Genomic DNA, 12,500 nt, shown 5'->3' with positions numbered 1-12,500 from the left:
AACAGAGCAGTACCTTCTCCTCCATACAGCTAGACTGACCATAACAGCTGAAACAGAGCAGTACCTTCTCCTCCATACAGCTAGACTGACCATAACAGCTGAAACAGAGCAGTACCTTCTCCTCCATACAGCTAGACTGACCATAACAGCTGAAACAGAGCAGTACCTTCTCCTCCATACAGCTAGACTGACCATAACAGCTGAAACAGAGCAGTACCTTCTCCTCCATACAGCTAGACTGACCATAACAGCTGAAACAGAGCAGTACCTTCTCCTCCATACAGCTAGACTGACCATAACAGCTGAAACAGAGCAGTACCTTCTCCTCCATACAGCTAGACTGACCATAACAGCTGAAACAGAGCAGTACCTTCTCCATACAGCTAGACTGACCATAACAGCTGAAACAGAGCAGTACCTTCTCCTCCATACAGCTAGACTGACCATAACAGCTGAAACAGAGCAGTACCTTCTCCTCCATACAGCTAGACTGACCATAACAGCTGAAACAGAGCAGTACCTTCTCCTCCACACAGCTAGACTGACCATAACAGCTGAAACAGAGCAGTACCTTCTCCTCCATACAGCTAGACTGACCATAACAGCTGAAACAGAGCAGTACCTTCTCCTCCATACAGCTAGACTGACCATAACAGCTGAAACAGAGCAGTACCTTCTCCTCTATACAGCTAGACTGACCATAACAGCTGAAACAGAGCAGTACCTTCTCCTCCATACAGCTAGACTGACCATAACAGCTGAAACAGAGCAGTACCTTCTTCTCCATACAGCTAGACTGACCATAACAGCTGAAACAGAGCAGTACCTTCTCCTCCATACAGCTAGACTGACCATAACAGCTGAAACAGAGCAGTACCTTCTCCTCCATACAGCTAGACTGACCATAACAGCTGAAACAGAGCAGTACCTTCTCCTCCATACACACAATACCCCGTAATGTCAAAGTAGAATTACGTTTTTTTTTTTACAAATTAATATAAATTAAAAGCTGAAATATCTTGAGTCAATTAGTATTCTACCTCTTTGTTATGCCGAGCGTCAATAAGTTAATGAGCGTCACGGAAAAATTGCAAGATTATGTTATAATAAGTTTTATTGCATCAAATGGTTGTTTTATTTGACAGAATAGAGTATTCTGTTAACGATTGTATGTGTGTGTGTGTGTGTGTGTGTGTGTGTGTGTGTGTATGTGTGTGTTCTACTGAGGTTGGGGCCTCTGGGAGATTTACGATGTCTTTTGGGGTGATAAAACCTTAAAAGAGTATTTCCAGAGAACATGAGTTAATATTTTTCCCGCTGTGTACCCGTACCAGGAAGAGAGAGTTCCAGTTTGGAGTCTTAAACCTTGTGACCGATTCTATATATCCGTTGTTCTTCCTGTCGGTTGAAAACGGGGTGCATCTTGGGTATAAAAAAAGACCTTTGTACTTTTGTCTCTCCTGCCACTTTCAACAGATCATTAGAAAATGGTGAATCGTTGACAAGTCCCTGCTATCGCAAAGCGCTCATCATTAAAACGTTTTGTTTAAAGTATAACTCTGACTTGTGTGATAAGTTTGTCTCTCTTCGTTTTGATAGTGAAGAAAATTAACCATGTGGACGGACGAATCAGAATGAGTTAGGAAACATAGATAATTAAGATGTTTTATTTGTATAATATTAGAATGTATCCATTCTTTCACAGGTCACTTGGGGCCCAGAGAGGGGAAAGGTCAGGCTTTGTCTTTCACAGGTCACTTGGGGCCCAGAGAGGGGAAAGGTCAGGCTTTGTCTTTTACAGGTCCCTGGTGCAGAATATCAGAAAAGGGAAGAGGACAGGATGGAACATTTGTCTTACATTTACATTACATTTAAGTCATTTAGCAGACTCTCTTATCCAGAGCGACTTACAAATTGGTGCATTCACCTATAATATCCAGTAGAACAACCACTTTACAATAGTGCATCTAAATCTTTTAAAGGGGGGGTTGGGGTTAGAAGGATTACTTTATCCTATCCCAGGTATTCCTTAAAGAGGTGGGGTTTCAGGTGTCTCCGGAAGGTGGTGATTGACTCCGCTGTCCTGGCGTCGTGAGGGAGCTTGTTCCACCATTGGGGTGCCAGAGAAGCGAACAGTTTTTACTGGGCTGAGCGGGAACTGTGCTTCCTCAGAGGTAGGGGGGCCAGCAGGCCAGAGGTGGATGAACGCAGTGCCCTTGTTTGGGTGTAGGGCCTGATCAGAGCCTGAAGGTACGGAGGTGCCGTTCCCCTCACAGCTCCGTAGGCAAGCACCATGGTCTTGTAGCGGATGCGAGCTTCAACTGGAAGCCAGTGGAGAGAGCGTCTTCATATGTGAATGTGTCTTTACCTATTTCTTAAACCATGTGAAGAGATGGTGTGATTAATGGGGAACCAATTATTCAGCTCCACAATGTCTGTGCGCAAGTCACTCCCCTCAGTGAGCTTGTCCAGGAGTGGAGTCAAGAAGGGGGTTTTACTCGAGATGGGAGCATCTAGAGTTGGCAATTGATTTATGCCATTGGATGAAGTTGTGTTTTTGTTCTATGAAGTACCAGGAACGAGATTAGAACCTCGTCATTAGGGACCAAACTGAACGATAATTTATAGCGAATGTTATCTGGCTAAGGGACACTCCTTTCTCAAGTATAAAGTCCCTTTGTGAACTGATCCTAAGATCTGTGGTTCGTCATGTACGGTGAGAGTGGTGGATCTTGGCTATAAAAGATCTTTGTTCTTTTGTGTTGTCACTTTTCAATGGCGCATCATTGAAAGTCAAAGTGTTTTTGCAAAGTTCTTTATTATTAAAGATGTAGTTTACGTATAACTCTGACTGGGTGTGTGGAGTTTGTAACTCTCCTCGTTTGGTAATGCTGAAATTATCCACCACAACCACATGGTTCAGTCTGTTATTCACCAGACACTGGGAGATGAATTCACCTTTCAGCAGGACAATAACCCTAAAACACAAGGCCAAATATACACTGGGATATGAATTCACCTTTCAGCAGGACAATAACCCTAAAACACAAGGCCAAATATACACTGGGAGATGAATTCACCTTTCAGCAGGACAGTAACCCTAAAACACAAGGCCAAATATACACTGGGATATGAATTCACCTTTCAGCAGGACAATAACCCTAAAACACAAGGCCAAATATACACTGGGAGATGAATTCACCTTTCAGCAGGACAGTAACCCTAAAACACAAGGCCAAATATACACTGGGATATGAATTCACCTTTCAGCAGGACAATAACCCTAAAACACAAGGCCAAATATACACTGGGATATGAATTCACCTTTCAGCAGGACAGTAACCCTAAAACACAAGGCCAAATATACACTGGGATATGAATTCACCTTTCAGCAGGACAGTAACCCTAAAACACAAGGCCAAATATACACTGGGATATGAATTCACCTTTCAGCAGGACAGTAACCCTAAAACACAAGGCCAAATATACACTGGGATATGAATTCACCTTTCAGTAGGACAGTAACCCTAAAACACAAGGCCAAATATTACACTCTGAGATGAATTCACCTTTCAGCAGGACAATAACCCTAAAACACAAGGCCAAATATACACTGGGATATGAATTCACCTTTCAGCAGGACAATAACCCTAAAACACAAGGCCAAATATACACTGGGATATGAATTCACCTTTCAGCAGGACAATAACCTAAAACACAAGGCCAAATATTACACTCTGAGATGAATTCACCTTTCAGCAGGACAATAACCCTAAAACACAAGGCCAAATATACACTGGGATATGAATTCACCTTTCAGCAGGACAATAACCTAAAACACAAGGCCAAATATTACACTCTGAGATGAATTCACCTTTCAGCAGGACAATAACCCTAAAACACAAGGCCAAATATACACTGGGATATGAATTCACCTTTCAGCAGGACTATAACCCTAAAACACAAGGCCAAATATACACTGGGATATGAATTCACCTTTCAGTAGGACAGTAACCCTAAAACACAAGGCCAAATATTACACTCTGAGATGAATTCACCTTTCAGCAGGACAATAACCCTAAAACACAAGGCCAAATATACACTGGGAGATTAATTCACCTTTCAGCAGGACAATAACCCTAAAACACAAGGCCAAATATACACTGGGATATGAACTCACCTTTCAGCAGGACAATAACCTAAAACACAAGGCCAAATATACACTGGGATATGAATTCACCTTTCAGCAGGACAATAACCTAAAACACAAGGCCAAATATACACTGGGGCTGGTTACCAAGACGACAGTGAAATGTTCCTGATTGGCCGAGTTACAGTTCTAACTTATATCTACTTGGAAATCTACGGTGAGACCTGGAAATGGTTGTCTAGCAACGATCAACAACCAATCAGACAAGAGCTTGAATTCATTTAGAAAATAACAAATCATTCTTAAGAGAATTACCCAGAAACACTCACAGCTCTTAGAGAATTACCCAGAAACACTCACAGCTCTTAGAGAATTACCCAGAAACACTTACAGCTCTTAGAGAATTACCCAGAAACACTCACAGCTCTTAGAGAATTACCCAGAAACACTTACAGCTCTTAGAGAATTACCCAGAAACACTTACGGCTCTTAGAGAATTACCCAGAAACAATCACGGCTCTTAGAGAATTACCCAGAAACACTCACAGCTCTTAGAGAATTACCCAGAAACACTCACGACTCTTAGAGAATTACCCAGAAACACTTACAGCTCTTAGAGAATTACCCAGAAACACTTACAGCTCTTAGAGAATTACCCAGAAACACTTACAGCTCTTAGAGAATTACCCAGAAACACTCACAGCTCTTAGAGAATTACCCAGAAACACTTACAGCTCTTAGAGAATTACCCAGAAACACTCACAGCTCTTAGAGAATTACCCAGAAACACTCACGGCTCTTAGAGAATTACCCAGAAACACTTACAGCTCTTAGAGAATTACCCAGAATCACTTACAGCTCTTAGAGAATTACCCAGAAACACTCACAGCTCTTAGAGAATTACCCAGAAACACTCACAGCTCTTAGAGAATTACCCAGAAACACTTACAGCTCTTAGAGAATTACCCAGAAACACTCACGGCTCTTAGAGAATTACCCAGAAACACTCACAGCTCTTAGAGAATTACCCAGAAACACTTACAGCTCTTAGAGAATTACCCAGAAACACTCACAGCTCTTAGAGAATTACCCAGAAACACTCACGGCTCTTAGAGAATTACCCAGAAACACTCACAACTGTAATCACTGACAAAGGTGCTTCTACAAAGTAATGACTCAGGGCTCTGAATACTTATGTAAATTATATATATTTTTGTTTGTCATTTTCAATACATTTGCAAACGTTTCTAAAAAAAACCCCGATGTTTTCACTTCCTATTGTTTGTAGATGGGTGAGAGAAGAGAAGAAAAAAAACATATATTTAATCCCATTTCTGAATTCAGTCTGTAAGACAACAACATGTGGAATAAATCAAAGGGGAATGAATGAAGACATTGTGAAGGCGCTGAACGTGGCCGAGACTCTCAAATATCAACACCACCAACTTGCACTTATATCCCCAAGGCTGTTCAAGCTTTGGATATAACTTCTATACCGAGGGGCTGGTGTTGAAGAAGTCTGCTTCATGGAGCAGTTGGATGAGCAGCCCACTTTCAGCAACACCCCCCCCCCCCCCCCCCCCACACACACACACACAAACAACAACATCTGGCGTATTCGCCATACAAGAAAACACACGCACATACAGGCAGCACACACACACACACACACACATCATAACAACACTAGGGCAACCTATATATCACGTGTGTGTGTGTGTGTGTGTGTGTGTGTGTGTGTGTGTGTGTGTGTGTGTGTGTGTGTGTGTGTGTGTGTGTGAGAGAGAAGCAGGTGGACTAACCGTCATGCTCCTGTACTCATCTTCAAACATGTCCAGGAAGATCTCCTCCCCCTGAGAGAGAGAGACATGAAGAGAGAGAGAGAGACATGAAGAGAGAGAGACAGAGAGACAGAGAGACAGAGAGACAGAGAGACAGAGAGACAGACAGACAGACAGACAGACGACAGAGAGAGACAGAGACAGAGAGAGAGAGAGAGAGAGAGAGAGACAGCGAGAGAGAGAGAGAGACAGAGAGAGAGAGAGAGAGAGGGAGAGAGACAGAGAGAGAGAGAGAGAGAGACAGAGAGAGAGAGACAGAGAGAGAGAGAGAGAGAGAGAGAAAAGTCTTTTTTTCATGTCCTGAATTTGTTCAGATTGCAATTTTAGGCTTTAATATGAGAGAGAGAGGAAAGAGAGAGAGAGAGGAGAGAGAGAGAGGAGGGAGAGAGAGGAGAGAGAGAGAGGAGAGAGAGGAGAGAGAGGAGAGAGAGAGAGAGAGAGGAGAGAGACAGAGAGAGAGAGAGAGAGAGAGAGAGAGGAGAGAGAGAGGAGAGAGAGAGAGAGAGAGAGAGAGAGAGAGAGAGAGAGAGAGAGAGAGAGAAAGGGAGAGAGAGAGAGAGAGAGAGAGGGGAAAAAACTTGCCTTATAGAAACGCCGTAGGAGATGCAGACTCTCTTCTCTGGCTCCCTGAAACACACAGAATACACACATCACAGACAGACCGGGAGACAGACAGACAGACAGACAGACAGACAGACGGGTGGGCGGACAGACAGACAGACAGACAGACAGACAGACAGACAGACAGACGGGTGGGCGGACAGACAGACAGACCTGCAGACAGACAGACATACACAGACAGTCCGGCAGACAGACAGACAGACAGAGACCTACAGACAGACAGACAGACATACAGACAGACAGACGGGTGGGCGGACAGACAGACAGACCTGCAGACAGACAGACATACACAGACAGTCCGGCAGACAGACAGACAGACAGACAGACAGAGACCTGCAGACAGACAGACAGACATACACAGACAGACCGGCAGACAGACAGACAGACAGACAGACAGACAGACAGACAGACAGACAGACAGACAGAGACCGGCAGACAGACAGACAGACAGACAGAGACCGGCAGACAGACAGACAGACAGAGACCAGCAGACAGACAGACAGACAGACAGACAGACAGACAGACAGACAGACAGACAGACAGACAGACAGACAGACAGACAGACAGACCAAAGAGCTAACGTACAGGTAAACTGCCAGAATAAAGGAAACTCCAACATAGTGTTTTAATAGGGCGCTGGTCCTCCACCAACCAGAACAGCTTTAAGTAGGGTTGAGATCTGGTGACTGAGACGGACATGGCATATAGTTTACATCGTTTAAGCGCTCATCAAACCATTCAGTGACCAGTCGTGCCCTGTGGATGGGGGAGGGAGGGAGGGAGGGGGCATAACCATGGTAGCCAACATAATGTCCTGCCCAGTACATTTTTAAGACATGACCCTAAGCATGATGGGATGTTAATTGTTTAATTACAACCTCATGTGTGTGGAAGTACCTGCTTTCGATATACTTTTGTAGTCAACATTTACTCAAGTTGTTCCATTATTTAGTCAGTTACCTGTATCTGATACCAGATGATATTCATTCAGGGGGATTTTGTTTCAACAAAACATTCCCTGTTTACGTGACCAATAACATTTAATTTGATTTGACATTAGACTTCATCAGCGTGGAGTAAGAGAGGAAGCAGGAAGCAGGAAGCGGGAAGCGGGAAGCGGGAAGCAGGAAGCAGGGAAGATTGAGCGTGAGTGATGCTATGGAACACTCTATATCTCAGTAGATGGATGAGCAAGCCACCGGACGTTGCTTAATTCAGATCCGTTACGAACACATCATTCCTGATTAAAAGGTTACTATTCCCATTAAAACAAACAAACCTATTTTGAGACAGAATCAGAAATTCCATCGTGGTGCAAGAAAGGAAAATACTAGAATTAAATTACTCATTTAACAAGGAGAGGAGGAGGAGGAGGAGGAGGATGATGAGTGATACAAAGAAAACAACATCATATAGAGAGAGAGAGGAGGGCTGGGGACCAGAGAGAGAGGAGGGCTGGGGACCAGAGAGAGAGGAGGACTGGGGACCAGAGAGAGAGGAGGGCTGGGGACCAGAGAGGAGGGCTGGGGACCAGAGAGAGAGGAGGGCTGGGGACCAGAGAGAGAGGAGGGCTGGGGACCAGAGAGAGAGGAGGGCTGGGGACCAGAGAGAGAGGAGGGCTGGGGACCAGAGAGAGAGGAGGGCTGGGGACCAGAGAGAGAGGAGGACTGGGGACCAGAGAGAGAGGAGGACTGGGGACCAGAGAGAGAGGAGGACTGGGGACCAGAGAGAGAGGAGGGCTGGGGACCAGAGAGAGAGGAGGGCTGGGGACCAGAGAGAGAGGAGGGCTGGGGACCAGAGAGAGAGGAGGGCTGGGGACCAGAGAGAGAGGAGGGCTGGGGACCAGAGAGAGAGGAGGGCTGGGGACCAGAGAGAGAGGAGGGCTGGGGACCAGAGAGAGAGGAGGGCTGGGGACAGAGAGAGAGGAGGGCTGGGGACCAGAGAGAGAGGAGGGCTGGGGACCAGAGAGAGAGGAGGGCTGGGGACCAGAGAGAGAGGAGGGCTGGGGACCAGAGAGAGAGGAGGGCTGGGGACCAGAGAGAGGAGGGCTGGGACCAGAGAGAGAGGAGGAGCTGGGGACCAGAGAGAGAGGAGGGCTGGGGACCAGAGAGAGAGGAGGGCTGGGGACCAGAGAGAGAGGAGGGCTGGGGACCAGAGAGAGAGGAGGGCTGGGGACCAGAGAGAGAGGAGGGCTGGGGACAGAGAGAGAGGAGGGCTGGGGACCAGAGAGAGAGGAGGCTGGGGACCAGAGAGAGAGGGAGGGCTGGGGACCAGAGAGAGAGAGGGCTGGGGACCAGAGAGAGAGGAGGGCTGGGGACCAGAGAGAGAGGAGGGCTGGGGACCAGAGAGAGAGGAGGGCTGGGGACCAGAGAGAGAGGAGGACTGGGGACCAGAGAGAGAGGAGGGCTGGGACCGAGAGAGAGGAGGGCTGGGGACCAGAGAGAGAGGAGGGCTGGGGACCAGAGAGAGAGGAGGGCTGGGGACCAGAGAGAGGAGGACTGGGGGACCAGAGGAGAGAGGAGGACTGGGGACCAGAGAGAGAGGAGGGCTGGGACCAGAGAGAGAGGAGGCTGGGGACCAGAGAGAGAGGAGGGCTGGGGACCAGAGAGAGAGAGAGGGGCTGGGGACCAGAGAGAGAGGAGGCTGGGGACCAGAGAGAGAGGAGGGCTGGGGACCAGAGAGAGAGGAGGGCTGGGAACAGAGAGAGAGGAGGGCTGGGACCAGAGAGAGAGGAGGGCTGGGGACCAGAGAGACGAGGAGGCTGGGGACCAGAGAGAGAGGAGGGCTGGGGACCAGAGAGAGAGGAGGGCTGGGGACAGAGAGAGAAGGAGGGCTGGGGACCAGAGAGAGAGGAGGACTGGGGACCAGAGAGGAGGGCTGGGGACCAGAGAGAGAGGAGGACTGGGGACCAGAGAGAGAGGAGGACTGGGGACCAGAGAGAGAGGAGGGCTGGGGACCAGAGAGGAGGGCTGGGGACCAGAGAGAGAGGAGGGCTGGGGACCAGAGAGAGAGGAGGGCTGGGGACCAGAGAGAGAGGAGGACTGGGGACCAGAGAGAGAGGAGGGCTGGGGACCAGAGAGAGAGGAGGGCTGGGGACCAGAGAGAGAGGAGGGCTGGGGACCAGAGAGAGAGGAGGGCTGGGGACCAGAGAGAGAGGAGGGCTGGGGACCAGAGAGAGAGGAGGACTGGGGACCAGAGAGAGAGGAGGGCTGGGGACCAGAGAGAGGGGAGGGCTGGGGACCAGAGAGAGAGGAGGGCTGGGGACCAGAGAGAGAGGAGGGCTGGGGACCAGAGAGAGAGGAGGGCTGGGGACCAGAGAGAGAGGAGGGCTGGGGACCAGAGAGAGAGGAGGGCTGGGGACCAGAGAGAGGAGGGCTGGGGACCAGAGAGAGAGGAGGGCTGGGGACCAGAGAGGAGGGCTGGGGACCAGAGAGAGAGGAGGACTGGGGACCAGAGAGAGAGGAGGACTGGGGACCAGAGAGAGAGGAGGGCTGGGGACCAGAGAGGAGGGCTGGGGACCAGAGAGAGAGGAGGGCTGGGGACCAGAGAGAGAGGAGGGCTGGGGACCAGAGAGAGAGGAGGACTGGGGACCAGAGAGAGAGGAGGGCTGGGGACCAGAGAGAGAGGAGGGCTGGGGACCAGAGAGAGAGGAGGGCTGGGGACCAGAGAGAGAGGAGGGCTGGGGACCAGAGAGAGAGGAGGGCTGGGGACCAGAGAGAGAGGAGGGCTGGGGACCAGAGAGGAGGGCTGGGGACCACAGAGGGAGGAGGGCTGGGGACCAGAGAGAGAGGAGGACTGGGGACCAGAGAGGAGGACTGGGGACCAGAGAGGAGGACTGGGGACCAGAGAGAGAGGAGGGCTGGGGACCAGAGAGAGAGGAGGGCTGGGGACCAGAGAGAGAGGAGGGCTGGGGACCAGAGAGGAGGACTGGGGACCAGAGAGAGAGGAGGGCTGGGGACCAGAGAGAGAGGAGGACTGGGGACCAGAGAGAGAGGAGGGCTGGGGACCAGAGAGAGAGGAGGGCTGGGGACCAGAGAGAGAGGAGGGCTGGGGACCAGAGAGAGAGGAGGGCTGGGGACCAGAGAGAGAGGAGGACTGGGGACCAGAGAGAGAGGAGGACTGGGGGTCAGGACTAAAGGGGGAGGGACTGACACACTCACCTCTAGACAGGCCAGGTGAACGTCCTTGATGATGCAGTGAGCAGGAGAGGAGGAGGAGGAGGAGGAAGAGGAGAGGACGGACCGCTTCAACAGCAGACAGCTCAGCTCCAGAGTAGCCAGACGTACCTTACCATCTACACACACACACACACACACACACACACTCGTTAGGTGGTTTATGGGTGCGTGTGTGTGTGATAATGTGTGTGTGTGTGTGATAATGTGTGTGTTTGTGTGATAATTTGTGTGTGTGTGTGATAATGTGTGTGTGTGTGTGTGTGTGTGTGTGTGATAATGTGTGTGTGTGTGATAATGTGTGTGTGTGATAATGTGTGTGTGATAATGTGTGTGTGTGATAATGTGTGTGTGTGTGTGTGTGTGTGTGTGTGTGTGTGTGATAATGTGTGTGTGATAATGTGTGTGTGATAATGTGTGTGTGTGTGTGTGATAATGTGTGTGTGTGTGTGATAATGTGTGTGTGTGATAATGTGTGTGTGTGTTACCTGGTTGTGCAGCCACGTTCATCACCAGTATGAGTCTCTCCACCAACACCTGGCTGTAACAGGTCCTCTGCTGGTCCGGGACCGGTAGCTGGAGTCTCTCTAACAACTCCCTGTTAATACCTGGACACAGTTACAGCTCCTATCAGAACCTCCTGGTCCACTAATCTGTTATCAGAACCTCCTGGTCTGGGACCGGTAGCTGGAGTCTCTCTAACAACTCCCTGTTAATACCTGGACACAGTTACAGCTCCTATCAGAACCTCCTGGTCCACTAATCTGTTATCAGAACCTCCTGGTCCACTAATCTGTTATCAGAACCTCCTGGTCCACTAATCTGTTATCAGAACCTCCTGGTCCACTAATCTGTTATCAGAACCTTTCTACAGAAGCTCTAACCTCCTGGCTCTAACCTACCATAGCTAACCTACTGGAGCTAACCTACCATAGCTAACCTACCATAGCTAACCTACTGGAGCTAACCTACCATAGCTAACCTACTGGAGCTAACCTACCATAGCTAACCTACCATAGCTAACCTACCGGAGCTAACCTACCGGAGCTAACCTACCGGAGCTAACCTACCGGAGCTAACCTACCATAGCTAACCTACCATAGCTAACCTACCGGAGCTGACCTACCGGAGCTAATCTACCATAGCTAACCTACCATAGCTAACCTACCGGAGCTAACCTACCATAGCTAACCTACCATAGCTAACCTACCGGAGCTAACCTACCGGAGCTAACCTACCATAGCTAACCTACCGGAGCTAACCTACCGGAGCTAACCTACCATAGCTAACCTACCATAGCTAACCTACCATAGCTAACCTACCATAGCTAACCTACCGGAGCTAACCTACCATAGCTAACCTACCGGAGCTAACCTACCATAGCTAACCTACCATAGCTAACCTACCGGAGCTAACCTACCATAGCTAACCTACCGGAGCTAACCTACCGGAGCTAACCTACCGGAGCTAACCTACCATAGCTAACCTACCGGAGCTAACCTACCGGAGCTAACCTACCGGAGCTAACCTACCGGAGCTAACCTACCATAGCTAACCTACCGGAGCCATACTACCGGAGCTAACCTACCGGAGCTAACCTACCATAGCTAACCTACCATAGCTAACCTACCGGAGCTAACCTACCGGAGCTAACCTACCGGAGCTAACCTACCGGAGCTAACCTACCATAGCTAACCTACCATAGCTAACCTA

At 49.1% G+C, this 12,500-nt stretch overlaps 1 protein-coding gene across 1 annotated transcript in view; it reads right to left on the bottom strand.

Moving 5' to 3' along the window:
- Window positions 1-12,500, bottom strand: part of clec16a (C-type lectin domain containing 16A) — a gene marked incomplete at its 3' end in the record, with an annotated part of 62,917 nt that overhangs the window by 10,317 nt on the left and 40,100 nt on the right. Inside the window, 4 exon segments of the mRNA XM_029744983.1 lie at window positions 5,953-6,003; window positions 6,574-6,618; window positions 10,773-10,906; window positions 11,276-11,395. Of these exon segments, the coding sequence (XP_029600843.1) occupies window positions 5,953-6,003; window positions 6,574-6,618; window positions 10,773-10,906; window positions 11,276-11,395 (350 nt within the window).

Source organism: Salmo trutta, unplaced genomic scaffold, assembly GCF_901001165.1.
Source record: "Salmo trutta unplaced genomic scaffold, fSalTru1.1, whole genome shotgun sequence".
Taxonomy (NCBI): Eukaryota; Metazoa; Chordata; class Actinopteri; order Salmoniformes; family Salmonidae; genus Salmo; species Salmo trutta.
This window is presented reverse-complemented; position numbering and strand designations above follow the sequence as displayed.